The following is a 23,786-nucleotide window of genomic DNA, read 5'->3' as shown; positions in this document are numbered from 1 at the left end:
AAAAGTAAGGTAGATGACGCAAATTCAGGAGGGAAAAAGCGTGGTCTATCACGGAAAGTTATGGAAAATTGAAGAGCTCAGGAAGTGTGCCTTTGGGTGTGAGAGTATAGGAGCCTCTGGAAATAAATAGAGACAGAAAGTATTGTAGGAAGTGCTGAAAAACAAAAATACAAAACACTTTCTCTAGTCAGTGGTGAGAAAATAATATATCAAGTATAAATTATATATAATTATATGAATATCTGGGACACAGGACAAATTAACTTCTGCCCTTTCTGAATTGTTTGTAGAGGCTGCAAACGCAGATTCTGCAGTGTGTTCAATTATACTCTCAAATCAGGAAATGACTTAATCAAAAGCATTCTCCTTGTTATGCATGAGGCCAGGATGAATCTCTCTCTCTCTCTCTCACACACACACACACACACACACACACACACACACACACACACACACACACAGAGACACACACACACACTTTGAAAAACGCCAACTCAAACACTAGAAAGTAATCCCATGTATTGCCTGAGAGCTTTGACAGAGGGTAAAAAAAAAAAAGCTGAGATGAGCTGAGGGAGAGAGGGGTTTATAGGCCAGAGATGCCTGTCAGACGATATGTGTGATACAGTGTGAGATGGGTCCTCATCCCCGCAGTGCAAGCACCAGGCCTGTCGCACAATGACTCACTAAGGAAAGCAAAGCATGCATGAGTGCTTGAAGAACTGACATGATAGTTTTGCTGAAATCATAATTCAGATATATCAGTCTATCATTATAAAGATATAAGTGTTATAGGTGATTTCCTGGTTCAGGAGGTTACACACAAATATTTGCACAACACCATTCCCAATCATGACCTGGAGCAGTATAATTTCTGTAGATTTGAGAATTGTACCAATACCACTTTTATGTCTGTTTTTATGTCTGAAATATACTAAAAGTCCCCCACCTCCCAAAGCCCCCCAATTACAATGCAATCAAGACATTGACGCACAACGTGGCCTTTCTAGGTGATCATGGAATGCTTGATTACTTCTGTGAGCGAAAGGACCTTTATTCCTTAGTCAATTTGCCTTTGACATCAATTTGCCACATTTTGTCTGGTATCATGCAATATGGTTACAGACAATCATACAGGTTTATGCAAAATTGCACTCTGAGAAGTCTGAGAGGGTTGCAATTCATAGAATGAGACAAAAGAGCAGTAACTGGACTTATATGTAAAACCCCGACTCACAATGCCAAAGATCCTTGAAAAAAAGATCTTACAAAAGACACCCACCAGATTAGAACAGGCAGACAATCAGGCCTGTGTTTTGTAGTTGTATGCATGTGTGGTGTCAAGCTGTTTGTTCTACTTTCTCACCCTGAACAAGGCACGACACCTGAGCTCATTTCTTCCTTCTGTTTGGATCATTTCAGCATAGACGGACAGCATGCCCCGGGTTTGGCCACTTACGAGGACCATGACAGGAGCAGATATGGTCAGGTTGTGCTGTGACATCGCCTGCGGGTAGGCAGGAATGATTGAAGGAAGGAAGGAAAATGAAAAGAAAAAGAAAGAAAGAAAGAAAGAAAGAAAGAAAGAAAGAAAGAAAGAAAGAAAGAAAGAAAGGTGATTGAGGGAGTGATTTCAGATAGACAGAAGGAAAAGAAAGTGTGAGAGGAGGGAACTGATGGCAGAAAGAAGGGAAAAAGGAATAAGAAGCAAGAAAAGGCCGGTTCCATGCTTCCCACATTGGAAGGCTTGATAGATTGATGGCAGAAAGACAGATGGGAAGGGAAAAGAAAGGAAGAAAACGAACAACCAGCTAAACAAGCAAGAAAGCAAGAAAAGATGAAATATAGAGAAAGGTAGAGAGAGCTTACAAACAAGCAACAGATAAACAGGAGTGAGTGTTGGTGCTGCTCAGCTGGAATAGAGTGAAGATGGATGTGATGAGAAAGGAGAATGACAGCGGTAAACAGAGTGACAGAGAAAGAGAAAACGATTAGAGGAAGAGAGAAAATGGTAAAGAAGTGCATATGCTGCTGGAGGGGAGTTAGGTTTGGCAGGGGAGAGGAGGGGAAAGATTAGCTCGACTGACAAATGCATTAGAGACTTAACCCTGGCTATGATCATCGCCTGAGCCCCTCTTCAGCCAGCCTGATGCGGGAGCCCAAACACAGCAAAGCTGACAGGCTACCTGTGATCAAAGACCTGTCTCTTAGAACTCAAGCTGCCTCACTCTCTAGCTGTTGTCCTGTGGGACCGGCAGCAGACAAACGCTCAGACTAAGAGAGAGATCTCTCAATGTGTGACTTACTGAGGTCATGCTGTGTGGTCTTGCATGTTTTGATTGTGAGAGGTTCTGTACGAGGAAGATGTTGTTTTTCTTTCTTAAGGTGTTCTCTTACATTTGTCACACCCCTTCCTTTCTCCTGCACAGCTCTGATAAAAACATAAACTATACTACAAAAACCCATGCAAAAACGGCACATCCTGTTATGCTGACATTCCAACACGTTCTTGTAAAACATATTGTATTCATGCAAATTAATTTATATGAACTGAATATGTTACTTAAATTCACACTTATGACACATCCCATCATGCATGCCATTATCTGTATTACACAACATACCCAGGAAGTCATCATATGTTCAGTTAGAATTAAAATCAATTTTTTGTGCTCCATGGAAGATCATGGAAAGCATTTGAAATGACATGAAAGCTAGTAATTGACTTCGTTACTTGCCGGTCACAGTAGTTAGAGAACGTGTGAGTAAAAGTGAACAACACCTTCATATTATGCTTAGTATTCCTTCCTAGCTTGTTACATTTAGTTTTATGTTTATGGCTGAATCAATGAAAGGTCAACCCAGATTATGTGAGCACAGAACAAGCTAAAAATAAAAAAGTCAGCCAATATGCACTTGGTTATGCTGCTCTGATATTAATCACATTCTAGAAACTCAAGGAAGTTTCAAGTCAGTAAAAACCCTGTGTTTATATTAAAACCTGACATTCACTAACATGGTAAGGCTTGAGGCTTTACTCTCCCCATGCACAACAGAAGTGTTCTCCATATTTCATATCCATAGTTCTTTTGGGAATGTAATATTTTCAGCTGCAACTTTTTTTGTTGTACCTATCAGAGACAATGTTTAATACAAGATGCGTATTACTTTTTACTAAACACATCAGAACTCAGACGAGGCAGAAATTAGTTACTAAATTAGCCATATGGCTTATTAATCCCATGATGATTTATCGAGAGGGAATACATGCATAATGCCGTGGCTTAGTAAATGTGGAGGGACCAAAACCTTTGTCTCTGTCGAATGATTTATACAAAACATTTCAACAATGCCTGGTGATTAATAAAGAGAATTTCTATCTGTGAGTGTGAAAAAATGGATCTTTACCTACTGGCTGGTATCCCTGCCTTGTGGGCCCACCAAATGGATTTCTGCTTCCAAATGAGCCCGCATCAATGGATCCGTAAGACATTCTGGGTCCTCCAGTAATTTCTTGAGCAGCCAAATGGTATTAGTCTGCACAGAAAAAAAAAAAAAAAAAAACAGAAAGCATATCGTTATAACAACAATTATAGAAAGAGTAGAACCAGTTAAATATATCACAAACAAATCAATTAAGCAAAAAATATTTATTTATTTTGCCAACACACCCATGGGCCTACCACAATTTGATGCATTTTAAATGCACAAATAGGAAGAGTAGTATTTTATTTTATAAAAAAATTTTTTACCTTTTTTGCCAACACACCAACGGATCAGTCATAGTTTTATGCACAAAGACACAAAATGGTAACGGTTGGGTAGATAAGTAAGTAAATAAATAAATAAATAAATATTATGATTAACAACAACAATTACATTTTCTTTTTTTTCTCAAATTAATAAACAATCATTAATTAAAATATTATTATCATTATTATTATTGTTATTACCATTATTATTATTATTATTATTATTATTTTATTATTATAATTTTTTATTATTATTTTTTATTTTTTTATTTTTTTATTATTATTATTATTAATTAATACATTTTCAGTAGTAATTTTGTAATGTTAGAATTTACAATGCAAAATGCGCCATTCAGGTAAAAAACATGCAATAAAATGAAACCCACACGTCTGATAGATCTTGAATGAAATTTGTCCTGATCCCTTTAAACCATGACCTATCAAACTCCTGGGGCCTGGTGCGCAATAAACAGAGGCACACATGCTACTTCATCAGTGCACTGGGACAATGTGTCAGTTACATTAATTAGCAAAGTGTTTAAGGTGTGAACTAATATGGGGCATCTGTGACACGAATCTCACCCCACAGTGACATTCATGTGAATGCGAGCATGAATTAAACCTCATGCCATAAATCAGTCCTCGCAAACGACTCCGTCATCTGCACTGGTCTCTCACATTCATAATAACTTTGTGAGGGGTGTATAACACGGTAAAAAGGTTAAAGAATGCATTGGGAAAGCGTGTCAACCCCCTCACCCTCAACATGGTGTGCACAGAGAGATAGCAGACCTGCTCAATGGAATCACTACAGTGCCATCATATCACAAATACAGCATCAGAAATCATCAGGGGTGTTGAACTGATGCAGATGATGATGATTACTATTATTATTATTAATGAAGAAAATGTGTGTGCTATATTCCAAATACATTTGTAATAATTTAGTGAATGACAACTTAATTTTTTTGCTTTTTCTAATGCTTTATAGCTTTAAATTCATGTGGACCACATTTACAGTAAGATCATTTTAAGATGTTTCTTTTTTTCTTTCTTTTTTGCTATTTTGGCAGCCCCAAAACGTATTCACTTTCATTATACTGAAAATAGAAGACAAGATATTCTTCCGAAATCCACCTTTATGTTTCACACGGAAGAAAGTAAGTTTTACGGTATGCAATGACATGAAGGCGAGTAAATGACTATTTCCTTTTTGGGCTGTACTATGCCTTTAAGCAAAACCACTTTGCTAAGTTTGAAACATTTCATATGATTAAAAGTTTATTATTAGCCATTTCTGTAGATCCAGGCAGGATATGCAAGCTAAACTCTAAAAGTGCAGAAGAATGTGTGAGGACCTGTGGAGATAATGACAGATGTCTCCCTTGAAAAAGATTGTGTTGTTTCTGAAGTAGAGAGTGAAGGTGGGCGAGGTGGCCAAGCCTGCGGGAGGAATGAGATTGAAGATTAAATTTGCCAGGCCACGTGGCCATATAATCAGATTAATTTCCATAGATTGGAAAGATTAATTACTTTTGGCAGCAATAAAACATTTCTCTGCTTCTTGATTTTGAGCCCAGACAATGTTTTGCTGCTTCTTGCTCACGCTCACTCAGATCCTGAGAGATATTTACTTAGACTATTTTTGTTTTTGAGTATATTTCAGTATATATCATATGTAAATATTCTGCTGTAAGAAGTAGGATTAGTTAGTTAAGTAGGATTTAGCTAAGTGGATATAGTTTTAATATGAAATACTTTTATTTCAACAGTCATTCCACAAACATAAAAAATGTATAATGTTAAATACATTTAAGGGATATGCTATACATTTAATGTTAATCTGTAATGGCATGCCAGCTTAGTGGAGAAAAGCATGGTTCGAAAGAACTGTTATGCTGTACAAGTGACCCTCGATCATTTTATCAATTGTTTTTGGAATAAGAGATACATTAACCATAATCACCCTTATGTAATATGAGTAATCCAGAACCTTTACCATGAAAATTAGCTCTAAAAATACATATTCCAAAGACAGAAACCAAGAGAGACTGTAAGAGCAAAAAGAGAGAGAGAAATAAACTAAAAGCAAAAATTCTTGGAACTCCCAGCGCTAGTTAAATTTAAGCAAATTAATAGACAGATAGATTAATAGCCGGTAATAAAAATGGCCAATAATAATAAAAAATAATAAATTGTTAATTTATTGCTGTGAAATAATAATAATTTATCACATAAATGTATTATTATTGTCATTATTATTATTATTATTATATTTGATGTAATATTTTTATATAAATGTAATATTGCTATTTATAATTACTACTACTAATTATCAGAATCAGAATCAGAATCAGAAAGAGCTTTATTGCCAAGTATGCTTGCGCATACAAGGAATTTGTTTTAGTGACATAAGCTTCCAGTAAACAGAGACAACAACACACAGACAAAAAAAAAAAAAAAAAAAAAAAAATTACTGGAGATTTACAAATTGGCAAATAAATAAGTGTATAAACAATTGTGCTATAAATGATAATGGAATAGGATTGAGTGAGATGCAGGAATGTTCTAGGATGGAGGGGTAACAAATAAATATAAGGATATTGCACATTTTTGCATAAGCATAAGTTTAAGTGGGAAACATTTAACTGTTCATGAGGTAGATTATTATAATTATTATTATTAATTATTAATATAATTATTAATTATTATTTTTTACAGCTCAAGTGATTGGGTTAATAAACATTTTAGTGGTGGTTTTATAGACCACCTTGATTGTAGGTCTTTAGCAAGTAAAAAAAGCACCGGTTTATTGGATGAATAAAAATCTTAGAAAAACAAAAACATTCACAAAATGGAACAGGGGCTCACACTGTATTCAGACCTTGAAAGAAAAATTGAAAGGTGAGAAACAGAAAGCAAGAGGCAGAGACAAGAAGAAGGGAGGGTGCATACAGTATATGTGTCATTCCCACAGCTGCCATTGAAGTGTCTTTGGTCTCTTTTTATGTGTGTGGTGAGCAAGTGTGGGAGAGATAGTTTGTCAATGCGTGTTATCAGAGAAGAGGTTGAAGTGGGCCGGCAATAAATACAGCCATCAGAGGCTGTGCAGGATTGTAGGCTGACAGGGGGCTGACAGAATGCTTCATCACTTCCTCTCATTGTGAATTTTTCCCCTTATTCTGCTCCCCGTCTCCCATTATCACCACAGAGAGGCTTAGCACAGCACGAGAGCACACAGTCACAAAGCAGAACACTCAGGACACACAGCCACTGCTGTCACTGCTGTCTGCTTATTTCACATGCGCACACACACACAGAGAAACAGTGTGCCCACTTATTAAGGGTTTATGTGAGTGTGTGTGCGCATGTGCGTGCATACTATATCACTCATAGAGTCCGTAAACACCAGTGGTGCACAGTCTCAAAGCCTGTAATCCATATTTTTATGGAGTGATTAACAGGCATTAAGGATGTCAGATCAGTCACTCTCAATCAGCCCCAATTCTCTATGGCTACATTCAGCGAGTGTCTGGGATTGACTGCATTTTCTAAAAGGTTTGACTACTACATATTATTAGTTGAAAGCCCAAATGTTGGACAAATTTTGCTTTTCAGGATACAAGCTATTTCCCCCCCAGATATTACTGATGTGGCACAGTGGTGATTGCTTTAAAAAATCATAAGCATCATAAAATCAGTCAAAGCACGACTTTCCCTAAAATGTTATCAGTGATGTTAACCTGTTTAGATACGATGCACATATTATATGTAACTTATGGTGCATTTTAACACTGTTGTGAATAAAAGTGCAAAATACCATCTAAATGTGATATGCTTTAAATGTACATAAATATACAAAGCAATATACACACACCATTCAAAAGTTTGTAGTCAGTGTATTATTATGTTTTTGAATATGTCTTATGCTTAACAGAGCTGCCTTTATTTGATAAAAAAAAAATGTAATTTGTAATTTATTTCCGTGATGGCAATGGTCATTAGTCTTCAGTGTCATGTGAATTCAATCATGTTTGGTACTCAAGAAACATTTCTTATTATTATTAGTGCTGAATATATATATATATATATATATATATATATATATATATATATATATATATATATATATATATATATATATATATATATACAGTACAGACCAAAAGTTTGGAAACATTACTATTTTTAATGTTTTTGAAAGAAGTTTCTTCTGCTCATCAAGCCTGCATTTATTTAATCAAAAATACAAAAAAAAATGTAATATTGTGATATATTATTACAATTTAAAATAATTGTTTTTAAATGTATTATACTTTAAATTGTCATTTATTTCTGTGATGCAAAGCTGAATTTTTAGGATCATTATCACATGATCCTTTATAAATTATTCTAATATGATGATTCATTATCAAAGTTGGAAACAGTTCTGCTGCTTAATATTTTTTCAGAACATGTGATACTTTTTTAGGATACTTTGATGAATAAAAAGTATAAAAAAAAAAGAAGCTATGTTTTTAAAATCTAAATATTTTGTAATAACAATATACACTACTGGTCAGTAATTTGGGGTCAGTAATTTTTTTTTCTTTTTTTAATAAAATCAATACTTTTATTCAGCAAGGATGTGTTAAATTGATAAAAAGTGATAGTAAAGAAAATATATTATTAGAATATATATTATTAAATTTTTTTTTATGTTGAATAAATGCAGTTGTTTTTAACCTTTTAGTCATCAAATATATTAGACAGCAGAACTGTTTCCAACACTCATAATGAATCAGAATATTAGAATGATTTCTAAAGGATCATGTGGTAGACCGGATGTTACATGTGACACTGAAGGCTGGAGTAATGATGCTGAAAATTCAGCTTTGCATCACAGGAATAAATTATTTTTTTAAAGTATATTCAAATAGAAAACTATTATTTTAAATTGTAATAATATATCACAATATTACTGTTTTTTCTGTATTTTTGATCAAATAAATGCAGGCTTAATGAGCAGAAGAAACTTCTTTCAAAAACATTAAAAATAGTAATGTTTCCAAACTTTTGGTCTGTACTGTATATATATATATATATATATATATATATATATATATATATATATATATATATATATATATATATATATATATATATATATATATATAATATCATTATAAATTTAATTATACATCCTTTATGGAGATAATACTAATAATAACAACTTTCCAGTATTTTACTGCCAGTTATTTATAGCTGTACAAAACAGCTTGCTGTGTTATTTGTCATCATATTATTGTTTTATGTATTGTCATAATTATAGACAAAACTATATGGTGAGAAACTTATCAGCGGCTAAAATTAATAAGCCAAAATATTTAATAAAACACATAAGTTGTGAGGAATGTCTTGGTGAATGGCAGCCGCTCCAGTTCTGTCTTTCTGTAGAGTTCTGTGGGTGCAGATTTCATGTAGGCCTACTCATCGCCTACTGTTAAATATAACAATGCAGTCAAGAGAACAGTAGTTGACATGGTGCCATGCATGTGCGTCAAAGCACACAAGGGTGTCAAATATAAGGAAACCCCAGAAAAAAACAATAATTAAAGCTATTGCTCATTCTAACCATTCAAAATGATCTAATATTAGTGTTTTATGTTGTTAAACGCTTGCCTGCTGATTTAAAGCTCTCATTTAGGCTCAAAATCCTATTACAAAAAATAAAATAAAAAATAAAATAAAAAACCCTAACAGAGGGATCCTACAGGGGACTCATTCAAACCATCCCAATTTTAATTATTATCTCTTCAACTCAATATTGCTCTAAACATGTACAATATTGCTCTAAGGGTACAAAAATTGTCACTGGGCTGGTACATTTTTAAAAGGTACACTTTTGTACCTTATTCACCCAGCAATACATATTAGCACTTTAAAGGTATAAGTGCCTAAAGTGTGCATATTAGTACCTAAATGGAATATATCAGTACCCTTAGAAAGGTTATAGCCACAGTGAGCTCAAATTTATAATTATATAAAAACATGAGGAGAGACCAGAGGCAGGTTAGGAATAATTATTAAATTAAATAATAATAAAACTTACAATATGCCAACAGGGGCCCTATTTTGTGCGAACTACTTCCTTCTGCCACTGATTCAAATCTCAGGTTCACAGTTTAACAGCTGAGCCCAAGCCTCCATTAATAATTCGAAAAACGTCACTTTAGAATTAGTAATGAAGGACCATTGAGTCACTTGAAAGCTTATCGCATTACTGTATTAAAAGCTTACTGTATTATGTAGAGTATTAGGACAGAGTGATGGTTCTGCGTGAGTGTGATCACTTGCATCTGATAAAGCATTCATTTTTCAGTGTAATGTCATATTCAGCATAAAACATTGGATTGAATCTCTGCTGAGGAAAGCTATATCTTTGTTGTACTATCCTTTCATCTGTTATGGGTGATTTTCGATTACAGAGCTGCTCAGTGCATTGGTTGGCTGTATATTAAAGGTGTTGAAAGTAAAAGTATATTTATTGTTTATAACGCCGTTTCAGTCTCTGTCAACATAAAAGTATTTACTGCTCACTCACTCATAAAAACAGTCACCATCTAATGGCCGTAACTATAATCACCATCACGAACACACACACACACACACACACACACACACACACACACACACAAACACACACACACACACACGCACACAACACACAGTTTACCAATAAATACTACACATATTCATACCGAACCGTTTCGGTACGGGTCTTTCGGTTCAGTACGCATGTATACCGAACGAATACAGTTTCTTTTTTTTCTCAGGAAATTAAAAAAACAAAATGCTGTTTTGACAGTCTTTGATGTGGCATGACAGATCGCTGTATAAACCCCTTGGAAAGCCGCATCTGGGACGGTTCAGAAACGTTCTGGTATAATCCTAGCACAAGCACCGACTAGAGCGGGTGCGATAAGCTCCGGTTTCAACCGAGGAAAGACATTAACAATATAGCGTGGAAATAAAATGTCACCTAGCATTTAATTTACCTCAGCAAGTCATCAGAGTCCACAGCTCCTTCACTTGAGAAATGAAGTCTAGATAGGAGCATTTTGTGAAATATTATGCCATATAGTCATTATATTGAAAATTCCATGAGTGGAATCCAAGATGGCGCCAGTGTATGTGGCAGGCCGTCTGTTGTCTCTAGCCTTAATTGTGTTTGTGTTGTTTTTACTAACTACTTTTGACAATGTGGACTCTGGTGTATGATCACCAGATACTGCTGAACATTAGATCAAATATGGAAAATATGATAATTTATAATTCTGGTGGATCGAAAACCTCACCTCACCTGCACGAGTTACCTGCGTACGTATCTCTGCCGAACACCGTTTCCTGCTCGGAAGAAAAAGCAACATAAACGTTGGGGGAAACGTGGCGGCCTGCTGATAAAAATTAAATCCCGTCTGGCAGTTTCCCGCAATCTCCGAAGAACATTAGCGGAGTATCAGAAAGACGACTTCAACTATACTTCCATGCGTTCTTTGGATCCTGTTTACACCTGGCTGGTACCGGTGGTCGACGCCGACAAGGAGTCAAGGGCTCCCCGTTCCGTGTCCCCCCTCTTTCGGGGAGGTGGAGTTAACAGATCGTGTCTACGGGTGTTGAATCGTGAGCCCCGGATAGCAAATAACCCAGCTCCGGCCAGGATTGCCCTGGTAAATGCCAGGTCGCTGGTAAACAAAACTTTTATCTTAAATGACTTTATACCTCAAATAACTTGGATCTACTGTGCATGACTGAAACCTGGATGAACGAGAGTGAGTTAATCCCTTTTCTGAGGTTTTACCCTCAAACTGTGACTTTTTTAACTCTCCACGACTTAAAGGACGGGTTGGAGGAATTGCGATTATTTTTAAGGAAAAATTAAACTACCGGCGTGTGAAGTGCAACTTCTACTCAAGCTTTGAGCTAATTGTATTTGAGCTGAATCAACCTGACCCAGTGCTATTGCGCTGTGATTTATCATCCTCCCAAATAACATAAAGGCTTCATAAACGACTTTTCGGATTTTCTGGCTGAAATCATGCCGAAGTATGACAGAGTTTTAATTGTTGGAGATTTTAACATCCATATCTGTTGTCCATCCAAGCCATTGGTTAAAGACTTCTTCAATCTCACGGAGTCGCTTAACTTGATGCAGTTTGTGGATAGCTCTACACATGAGCACGGACACACATTAGACCTGGTTTTATCGTGTGGTCTACCTGTTAACAATATTAATGTTTGTGATGCTACTTTTTCTGACCACATGCCGAGATTTCTTGTTTCTGTAGTCCCAAACCATGTGCTCCTGCTCGTCGCTGTCGCTCATTTAACTCTTTAACTGCAGAACGGTTTACTGATGTTTTTAAAAGCACAAATATGGCCTTCTCAGTGTCCAATCAGCATTATAATACTGATGAGTTAACATCATTGTTTTATACTTCTTGTCAGAATGCATTGGACATTGTTGCCCCTTTCAGGACTATTCGTGCTAAGCCAAAATCATAACCATGGCTAAATGATATTACCCGTGCTGCTAGTCACGAGTGCAGGAGAGCAGAACGCCAGTGGAAAAAAGATAGCCTGCGGGTTTCGTCTGAGATCTTGAAAGACAGCTTGTTTAAATATCAAAAAACTGTAAAAATGGAAAAGTCAAGGTATTTCTCAAATGTCAACGCAAATAATTATCATAAACCTCGTGTTCTGTTCAACACTATTAATTCTGTTTTAAATACATCTCAACAAATGAGTTTGGAATTTTCCAAAGGAACATGTGAAAACTTTTTGCAGTTTTTTAATGACAAGATTGTGACTGTTAGAGCCAATATTGTTAACCCTTCTGCTGATATGTCTTCTTTCTCTGTGTGCTCCTCTGTTTTCAATCAGTTTGAGCCAGTGTCTCTTGCTTGTTTAAAAGACATCATTGACAAAATGAATCCATCTGTTTGTCCCACAGAGAATTTTAGGTCCATTTCGAAACTCCCGTTTCTTTCCAAAATATTGGAAAAAGTTGTTTTTAAACAATTACTGTCCTTTCTAGACTTGCATGGTTTGCAATAAATTTATCAATCTGGTTTTAAATCACTTCACAGCACAGAAACGGCCCTGTTAAAAGTTTATAATGATTTATTATTGGCCACTGACACAGGTAACTATGCTGTTCTTATGCTGTTAGATCTTACTGCTGCTTTTGACACCATAGATCACAATATACTGATCTCTCGTCTTGAGCATTGTGTTGGTGTAAAGGGTGCCACGTTACAATGGTTTAGATCTTATCTGGGTGAAAGAACTTTCTCGGTACGTCTTGGGGAATTTGTGTCTTCTACTGCATCTCTTGTATGTGGAGTCCCTCAGGGTTCCATTCTTGGACCCATTTTATTTTCTTTATATATATTACCTTTAGGGTCCATATTTAGGAAACATGGAATCTCGTTTCACTGTTATGCAGATGACTCGCAACTCTATCTGCCTTTGAAACATAATGCAAACTCTATAACACCTTTGTTGAGATGTCTTGAGGATATTAAAGCCTGGATGGCCTCCAAAGTTCAATGAAGATAAAACTGAAATCATTTTGTTTCGACCTGGTGGTACCATCAATACCCCTGATGTAGATCTTGGCGACCTAAAGTCATATGTGAAGCCCGTTGTAAAAAACCTAGGTGTTTTAATGGACGGTGACTTTGAACTAGATAAACAGATTAATTTGGTAGTTAAATCGTGTTTTTATCAGTTAAGGCAATTATCTAAAGTCAAGTCATTTGTATCTTTTACTGATTTTGAGAAGGTCATCCATGCTTTTATATCATCCCGCCTGGACTATTGTAATAGTCTCTATGTAGGCATTGGTGAGCAGTGTTGGGGAGTAACTAGTTACATGTAACGGCGTTATGTAATTTAATTACAAAATTATTGTAACTGTAATTAGTTACAGTTACTAATAAAAATGAGTAATTAAATTACAGTTACTTATGAAATTTTTACGATTACAAAGGGGATTACATTTGAATGTTTACACGCATCCACATACAGATTTAACTGATTTCTTTCCCAAATTGCATTGACTATTCTGAGACATACCGCCCTAATAATTTCCGGGATGCGGAAATACAGTCTGGTTCGTAGAATCCAGTCATAAAAACGAAATGCCTAACGCGGACGGAATATGCCACATTTTGAATGACTAAATCAAAAGTAGGTCAGTACACTTGAATCAAAACATGACATCGACTAGTGTCTGTGAATATAAAGCCTCAAAAATGCAATATATGACTTGCACATTCTGCGTATCTGTGGAAATCAGGCGCGGACTGGACACCGGGAGAACCGGGACAATTCCCGGTGGCCTGGCAGCCGATTTTGCCCCACTATTTAATATCATTATTGTATAATTGCCTGCCGAATGTACTAAAGCGATCATTTGCGAATCCGCCATTTGATAATTAAATCTCTAATAAGTCATGAAGTCGTGGGAAGTCGTGGCCTAATGGTTAGAGAGTCGGACTCCCAATCAAAAGGTTGTGAGTTCGAGTCCCGGGCTGGCAGGAATTGTGGGTTGGGGGAGTGCATGTACAGTTCTCTCTCCACCTTCAATACCACGACTTAGGTGCCCTTGAGCATGGCATCGAACCCCCAACTGCTCCCCGGGCGCCGCAGCATAAAAATGGCTGCCCACTGCTCTGGGTGTGTGCTCACAGTGTGTGTGTGTGTTCACTGCTCTGTGTGTGTGCATTTCGGATGGGTTAAATGCAGAGCACAAAATCTGAGTATGGGTCACCATAATTGGCTGAATGTCACTTCACTTTCACTTTCAAGTGTTAGTCATGACTCGCGCGCTCTCCGCGCCTCCGCCAAACGGTTTGGATCAGACTCCGAGTAATCAATGAGAGAGAGAGAGAGAGAGAGAGAGAATAGAGTGGAGTGTGGAAGCGCACAGCTGGAGCAGAGAAGCAGAACTCCTGTTTAGGGTTTCAGGTCAGTTTCATCTGTAAAGATGCTTTTTTGTCTTTGTTTTTTTTATTTATTTAATCAAGCAGCAGCAGGTTGCTCATCAGTCATCACTCAAAATACTATATAAAGGACATCATTATTATCTGTTGTAATGTTACAAAAAATTTTTTATAGGTTTAGGGGGAGCTACGACAGACAACAACACAACCCTTACGAAAATTAACATTTTAATATTTAACTATAAATCCAGAGAAAATGGTTACTATTGTTTAACTGTGATAACAAAAAATGTAAAATTATTTTACAAATGTATTTATTTAAAAATAAATACAAATCCATTTGCAAAAAAAAAAACTTTTATATAAAAGCATGGTAAATTTTGTAAGGGAAAAACATGACTCGTGTACAGTATTAGGATTTTTCTATAAAAATATTGTAGTATTGTAGGGTATTGTATTGTAAAGTAGTTTTGTTCAATCTTGAGTATTAAAGTCATGAGAGAGATGGATAGCAGGGCAAAATAAAGAGACTGAAGAGAAAAATGGAAGTGAAGGTGCAGTTAAGGAGAAAACTTTTAATTATTTTGCATGTCCCCAAATTAAAGATTTAAACCTTTTTTATGTCAAGTCCATACAAAAAAATAGTTTTGTCCATGAATTTCTTTGTATGAGTTTGAATTTTCCAGTCTGAATTTTTTTCCCAGTCCGCCCCTGCTGTAAATGAATGGCAAAGACATGGTTTCATTTACTACACATAGGCCTACTGAAGCTCGCAGTGTTTTCAACCTTTGCCATCTCAATATAGGAGTACACGAGCACATAAACATAATTTCTAGAACTGCTCTGTGTCACTTCATGTGCATTTTACTTATTTTGAGAAAACTATCATCATATACAGAGACAGCAGTTTCAAAAAAACACCAATGTTTCAGGAGTTTAGTACACAGAATACGTCACATGCTTATTAGATAACTGTATTTAAGTTGATGTATGTGCTTTTATTTATTATTCTTTAATTTTCACAAATTTAGAAAAGTAATCAAAAAGTACTCAAAAGTAATTAGTTACATTACTTTAATAAAGTAATTGAAAAAGTTACACTACTATTACATTTTAAACAGGGTAACTTGTAATCTGTAACCTATTACATTTCCAAAGTAACCTTCCCAACACTGTTGGTGAGGCATCTCTAACACGTTTGCAGAGGGTACAAAACGCGGCTGCACGTTTATTAACAGGGACACGCAAACAAGACCACATTACACCTATATTAGCTTCCCTTCACTGGTTGCCAGTTCGTTTTAGAATTGTTTTCAAGATTTTACTTTTAGTTTTTAAATCATTAAATAACACTGCTCCTAAATACCTCTCAGATCTATTACAGCCATACGCTCCATCCAGAGCACTAAGGTCTGCTGGGCAACTGCTTTTAGTCTTCCCCAATGCAAGATTAAAGAGCAGAGGTGACCGTGCCTTTGCAGTAGCGGCCCCGAAACTCTGGAATAATTTACCTTTGTACATTAGGCAGGCACCTTCACTTGCTGTTTTTAAATTACATTCAAAAACATATTTGTATAGTACAGCATATAAAAGTATGAGAGTTACCTGTTAGGAGTTCTTTTTAAGTGTGTGTTATAAATCATTATTGTATGTATTGCATATTTTATTGTGTTTTTATTTATTTTATTTTTATTATTTTTAGTTTTACTGTTCATTTTATATTGTATGTACAGCACTTTGGTGAACACCTGCTGTTTTAAAAAGGTGCTCTATAAATAAATTTTGAATTGAATTGAATTATATTTTACTAAACCTGTGTCTTAATTATTTAATGTACAGTATGATTAAATTAATCTGTCATGAAACATGCTATGACAGCCATTGTGCAAATGAATATATTTTAACAAATAAGTTTAAGGCATTGTATTATTCATAAGTATTATTCATAAGTTAATAAGTATTATTCATAAGTTAATTTAAAAACTGCATTATGCTCAATTAACATGTTTGCATACTTTTAAAGTTGAGTGTTGATCATCTATTTAAAAATAAATAGTAATACATTTAAATTTGGGTTAAGTTGTTATAATGTATAAGGGCTCCATATAGTTTTAAGCATAAGCTGAGGTAGATTTTTATCACTAAGGAAATTTTAACCATAACTGGATGTATTTGACAAATTTTGGCATGACAAAACTTCTCCAGGCCCCAAAAATACCCTTAGACTCCAGAGGGTTAAAGGAAAAGCAACTTGTTCAGTAAACCATAAAAAAAGAGTTTAGTTTTCCCCCTGCTGTACCGAAATCATACTGAACCGTGACATTATAACCGAGGTATCTACCAAAACCTCATATTTGTTTACTGTTACACCCCTATATACTATTATTTATATAAAATATTATTTCTTGAAAATGATAAACTAATTTATTAAACTAATATTTAATGAACAACAACAGCCATCATAAAAGTTGCTAAGCAATGCAGTCAAAAGTACAAAGGCAGCGCTCTGAAATACAGCAATTTGACATAAAACATAAAGTGATGAGATTTTGCCCTCAGTCAAAACTATTTGCTCTGGAATAAAATAATAGATTCATGAGACAAAAGATTGCCCGTCAGATTTACCCAAAACTAATTGTAACCCTTGTTGAACCACTATAGAGACAAAATTCTGAAATTCTAGAAGATCTGGTCAAGGTAAGGCTGCTCTCGGCAGGTTCGTGAGTGCTGAACAGCCACTGATGCCCTGGAGCTCATATCCGAAACCATCAAAAATGTATTATCAACAAACCGCACATTTTAAGTCTAAACAAGTATATTCTTGCCTAAAAAACTCTTAAACATACATTCCGTGACATAAAACAGTATCATTTATAAAATTTAAGTGGATTTGGACATCCGCGTTACACTCGCTGTGAGAAATACTGTAAGTGGAGTGATACAAACAGTGAAATGTTTGGAGTTCCAATATCACTATATAGCAGGGGTGGTGAAGACTGGCCCTGGAGAGCCATAGCCCTGCAGAGTTTTGCTTTAACCCTAATCAAACACACATGAACAAGCTAATCAAGGTCTGAAGGGTTACTAGAAAGCTACAGACAGGTGAGTTTTAATTAGGGTCGGGCCTGAACCAGGAATGGAGTTCGCCATCCCTTCTATATATATATATATATATATATATATACACACACACACACACACAAACACAGACACACACATACACACACACACACACACACACACACACACACACACACACACACACACACACACACACACAGTTATACTTGTTTGTGAACCCTTACAAATGTTCTGTATTTATGCATAAATATAACCCAAAAGATCATCAGATTTTTACACCTATGCTCAACATACCACACTATTTTTAATTTATAGGCAAACTACTATATTGCAGGCAAAGTTGCACGATCTAATCATCTATTGACAATTTAACCCTGGCAACTATACAATTTAACAAAATGTCTAAAGATTTCCGCTCCTAAACCCACCAATCCTCCTCATAGACTTCAATTTTAAGCACATGGCTAAATTCCACATTTCATAACTATAGCAATAATAAGGCTTGCTAACATTTATTATTTTTGTTGTTGTTGTTATATATATCATAAAAGTTGCTAAGCAATGCAGTCAAAAGTACAAAGGCAGCGCTCTGAAATACAGCAATTTGACATAAAACATAAAGTGATGAGATTTTGCCCTCAGTCAAAACTATTTGCTCTGGAATAAAATAATAGATTCATGAGACAAAAGATTGCCCGTCAGATTTACCCAAAACTAATTGTAACCCTTGTTGAACCACTATAGAGACAAAATTCTGAAATTCTAGAAGATCTGGTCAAGGTAAGGCTGCTCTCGGCAGGTTCGTGAGTGCTGAACAGCCACTGATGCCCTGGAGCTCATATCCGAAACCATCAAAAATGTATTATCAACAAACCGCACATTTTAAGTCTAAACAAGTATATTGTTGCCTAAAAAACTCTTAAACATACATTCCGTGACATAAAACAGTATCATTTATAAAATTTAAGTGGATTTGGACATCCGCGTTACACTCGCTGTGAGAAATACTGTAAGTGGAGTGATACAAACAGTGAAATGTTTGGAGTTCCAATATCACTATATAGCAGGGGTGGTGAAGACTGGTCCTGGAGAGCCATAGCCCTGCAGAGTTTTGCTTTAACCCTAATCAAACACACATGAACAAGCTAATCAAGGTCTGAAGGGTTACTAGAAAGCTACAGACAGGTGAGTTTTAATTAGGGTCGGGCCTGAACCAGGAATGGAGTTCGCCATCCCTTCTATATATATATATATATATATATATATATATATATACACACACACACACAAACACACACACACACACACACACACACACACACACACACAGTTATACTTGTTTGTGAACCCTTACAAATGTTCTGTATTTATGCATAAATATAACCCAAAAGATCATCAGATTTTTACACCTAAGTCCTAAAAGTTGACAAAGAAAATCCAATCAAACAAATGAGACAAAAATATATATAAGTTGTCATTTTTTTATTCTGAAAAATGATCCAAGATTACATCTGAGGGTGACAAAATGATGTGCATCTTTGCTTACAGTATCTTGTGTGACCCCAAGCTTCCATTACAGTATATTGAAAGTGCAGCTTGGAAACATCTATTTTTTTCACTAGATAAAAAAAAAAAAAGCAGCAACATGAGTGTATATGATACCATTTTTTATATAAAACAATCAAAGTTATCACTCTTGAGTTTGAAACTATACTTTTAAGCAACACGATGTGAGAAATAGATTTTCTTCCACAGTTATTGGTCTCTTTCTCTCTGCATTCTTGTTAGCCTTCTAAAGAGTGGGATTGCTTGTGGGATTTTAAAAGCTTCAATCTCTAAAGCTGCCCCTTCAAAAGTCTTTGCTCGAATAGTGTTGACATTCAGTTCCAAAAGCAGAGGACACATGCACTCGCCCCCACATACTCCCACCCACATTTAGACAGTACAATTGCCCTTTCACATATAAGAAAAACTCATTATTGAGATAAATTGCCAAGTTTTCGCCCAAAAATAACCTCCATCCAGCCTCTCCTATTGATCATCATCGATGAGGGTGCCAGGTAGCTGCCTAATTCATGTTAGCTAGTGCAAGTGATTCACCATTTTTACACCATATCAGCCATATATTACACATTTACCACACGGCATGAGCATCATTTAGACATCAAGACATAGAAACTCAGCCAAAAAGGAAGTAGAGGGCTGTCAACTTGTTTCACTGGTGGGTGCTTTTATACAATCTTCAGAGTCTTAACAAGCTCCCTTTAGATAAAATAAGAAAGCAGTGGCTAAGCTGATGACTCACCGTTCCACAGTTATTCACAGAGCACACCAGGTCATGTTTTCATTCAAGATTTGTCTCCAAACAAGCCACCGAAACAAGCTGGTGAACAAACAAGTTTGGAATTCCATCATTAAAACACCCATTCTAACAAGCTTGTTAATGATGAGGGGGAGGATGTGAGCTAAATGTAATCTCTCCCACTGTCTCCAGTCGTAACTTGATGAGAATTCCCTAACAGGATTCTGCTAAGAGATCCAAGGATAGCACAACACTATTTTCCAAGTAATCAGCCGTTAACAAGAGGTCTGGGAAATACATGGCTTTGAAAATAGTACAATGGGAAAATTATTAGCCTGTGCCTGTGCCAGAGGTGCTTATCTTCATAGCAGCATTGTTTGGCACACAAAGCAAAGTAAAAAACAATAATGATAATATGGTAATAGTTTGTCTGCATATGATCTCAGATTTCATATATCAAGAACTAGTCTACTAATAATTTTTTAAACCTTACAACATATATGAACAGTATCTGTGACATTGTTAACTAATAAAAAAAAAAAAAACATTTTCACTTGTCCCTTAGTTTGCACTAAGCTTGTACTAAAGATAAAACCCTTTGGGGAAATTGCACAGAACTAAAACTAATGTTAGAAATGCTCAACATACCACACTATTTTTAATTTATAGGCAAACTACTATATTGCAGGCAAAGTTGCACGATCTAATCATCTATTGACAATTTAACCCTGGCAACTATACAATTTAACAAAATGTCTAAAGATTTCCGCTCCTAAACCCACCAATCCTCCTCATAGACTTCAATTTTAAGCACATGGCTAAATTCCACATTTCATAACTACAGCAATAATAAGGCTTGCTAACATTTATTATTTTTGTTGTTGTTGTTATTATAATTGTGGGACATGAAGACATAGGAAATTTGAGTTTCCTTACTGACATTTTAATAATCATTCATAAAATATAAACAAGATAGTCACTGACCTAGATAAAAAAGGTATTTATTGTGTTTATCCAGTTTTGTGAATGGCATACTTTCTTAACTCAAACATATAAATGTGTGCATGCTTTCAGACAAGACTGCGTCTTTGGGGAGTATAATAATATACTTGCAGAGAGTGACAAATGGCTATACATAGGTTGTGTGGAAAGCATGTATACAGATATAGTTTGGGCACTTATTGTGCTAATTACCACCTGCTAGCATGTTCTCTCTCAATTAGAATAATCTGGATTTATCAACATCAGAATAATGGGAAGAATAAATTTATATGCTTAGGCACCTGTTAAACTTTTTATTAAAAGCGGATTCACTAAGGATAAGGAAATCAAGATGCAATTATAAAAGAATGAGACCCACGGTTTCTGGCAACGTACATATAATAAGAGGTCGGTGAACTACGAAATCTGTGTCTGTGGCATGCAGCACCTAGTTCTTGATGATGGAGAGTTGTATTTATTTATTATTTATTTATTTCAGCTGGTTCCTTATAAGACCAACAGCTTCAGAAAAGATGGGCTGGCATGTTTTTGATGATACTGTCACATTTATAAGATATGAAGACACTTAAAACACAGCCTGTCCAAATGGTGAGAGAAGAATTGTGTAACCTTCTTTTAGAAAGGGAGTGGAGGACCTTAATGATTTCATTTGTTAGAGAGCTCTAAGAGGACTGGTCACAAATGTTTTATTTTTTATTTTTTCTCAATAAACCCTTCAGTGCATTTGGATGAGTTATAAAGCAAGTCTGGCTCTGCTGTTTATGTGTCATTTGGCCTTATCTGTCACGTTCGGTGTTATGGAAAACACAGGAGAGAGAACCAATTGCGAGTATGTCTTTAATAAGGGGTAATCCAAAGAGAATACACAGTCCAGGCAGGGTCAAAACCGGTAAATCCAAACATAACATAAACGAGGCAAGGCAAGGCAAGGCAAGGCAAGGCAAGACAAGGCATTGACGGACATGAATTAACGTTTAACACTAAACAAGGACTCCGTGACTAAGACTCAGACAGACCAGGTATAAATACACAAAAGGATGATGGGGAAACAGGAGACAGGTGGGGAACAATCAATTAACTAAACAAGGAGGAAGGTGACCAAATAAGGAGACAGGAAGTGATAAATGATAAACACTGTGGGAACTGAGGACACCTAGTGGAAACCCAGGGAACACAACCCAGACACTGTGACAGTACCCCCTTACTAAGGAGCGGCTCCCAGACGCTCCAAGACAGACACAAAACAGAGACCAGGAGGGAGGCGGACAGGTGGAGGCTCAGGGGGAGGGACGGAGGGCCAGACTAACAGAAAGGAACAGGGACCGACATTAACACAAAAACAAAAGGAGAGAAAAAAAAAAAACAACATGAAGCCCCCCAGGGCGGAGCAGAAGACCACCACACCCTTGTGGTCAAGGCCAGAGTCCTCCAGGGTGGAGCAGATGACCACCACGCCCCTGTGGTCGATGCCGGAGTCCAACAGGGCGGAGCAGCAGACCACCCAGTGACTTGACTTAACTCTGAAAGTTCAACGGTGACTGGCCCTGACTCTGGAGAGGTCACTGGCACCTGATTTGACTCTGGAGAGTTCACTGGCCCCTGACTCGCCTCTGGAGGGTCAACTGGAACCTGACTCGACTCTGGACTGCCTGTGGAGACTTGAGACGCCTCGGCTTCGGGAACCGCCTCTGGAACGGACTCGGGCACTGCTTCGGTCACGGCCTCGGGAGCGGCCTCGGGCACCGCATCGGGAGCGGCCTCGGACACCGCATCGGGAATGGCCTCCACCTCGGCATCGGGCACCGCCTCGGCCTCCACCTCGGCATCGGGCACCGCCTCGGCCTCCGGAACAGCATCGGGCACCGCCTCGGCCTCCGGAACAGCATCGGGCCCCGCCTCGGCCTCCGGAACAGCATCGGGTTCCGCCTCGGCATCGGGCACCGCCTCGGCCTCCGGAACAGCATCGGGCACCGCCTCGGCCTCCGGAACAGCATCGGGCACCGCCTCGGCCTCCGGAACAGCATCGGGCACCGCCTCGGCCTCCGGAACAGCATCGGGCACCGCCTCGGCCTCCGGAACAGCATCGGGCATCGCCTCGGCACCGGGCACCGCCTCGGCCTCCGGAACAGCATCGGGCACCGCCTCGGCCTCCGGAACAGCATCGGGCACCGCCTCGGCATCGGGCACCGCCTCGGCCTCCGGAACAGCATCGGGCACCGCCTCGGCATCGGGCACCGCCTCGGCCTCCGGAACAGCATCGGGCACCGCCTCGGCCTCCGGAACAGCATCGGGCACCGCCTCGGCCTCCGGAACCCCATCGGGCACCGCCTCGGCCTCCGGAACCGCATCGGGCACCGCCTCGGCCTCCGGAACAGCATCGGGCACCGCCTCGGCCTCCGGAACAGCATCGGGCACCGCCTCGGCCTCCGGAACAGCATCGGGCACCGCCTCGACATCGGGCACCGCCTCGGCCTCCGGAACCGCATCGAGCACCGCCTCGGCCTCCGGAACCGCATCGGGCACCGCCTCGGCCTCCGGAACAGCATCGGGCACCGCCTCGGCCTCCGGAACAGCATCGGGCACCGCCTCGGCCTCCGGAACAGCATCGGGCACCGCCTCGGCCTCCGGAACAGCATCGGGCACCGCCTCGGCCTCCGGAAC

At 37.8% G+C, this 23,786-nt stretch overlaps 1 protein-coding gene across 2 annotated transcripts in view; it reads right to left on the bottom strand.

Moving 5' to 3' along the window:
- Positions 1 to 23,786, bottom strand: part of LOC132103270 (t-SNARE domain-containing protein 1-like) — a 124,724-nt gene that overhangs the window by 89,713 nt on the left and 11,225 nt on the right. For both annotated transcript variants that reach the window (XM_059508232.1, XM_059508233.1), the window contains exon 2: positions 3,409 to 3,537. In XM_059508232.1, coding sequence (XP_059364215.1) covers positions 3,409 to 3,493 — 85 coding nt within the window. In that variant the 5' untranslated portion in view covers positions 3,494 to 3,537. The remainder of the gene's footprint in view (positions 1 to 3,408; positions 3,538 to 23,786) is intronic.

The sequence above is a fragment of the Carassius carassius genome, chromosome 24 (assembly GCF_963082965.1).
Source record: "Carassius carassius chromosome 24, fCarCar2.1, whole genome shotgun sequence".
Taxonomy (NCBI): domain Eukaryota; kingdom Metazoa; phylum Chordata; class Actinopteri; order Cypriniformes; family Cyprinidae; genus Carassius; species Carassius carassius.
The sequence above is the reverse complement of the archived record's forward strand: the minus strand, read 5'-3'. Positions and strand labels throughout refer to the sequence as shown.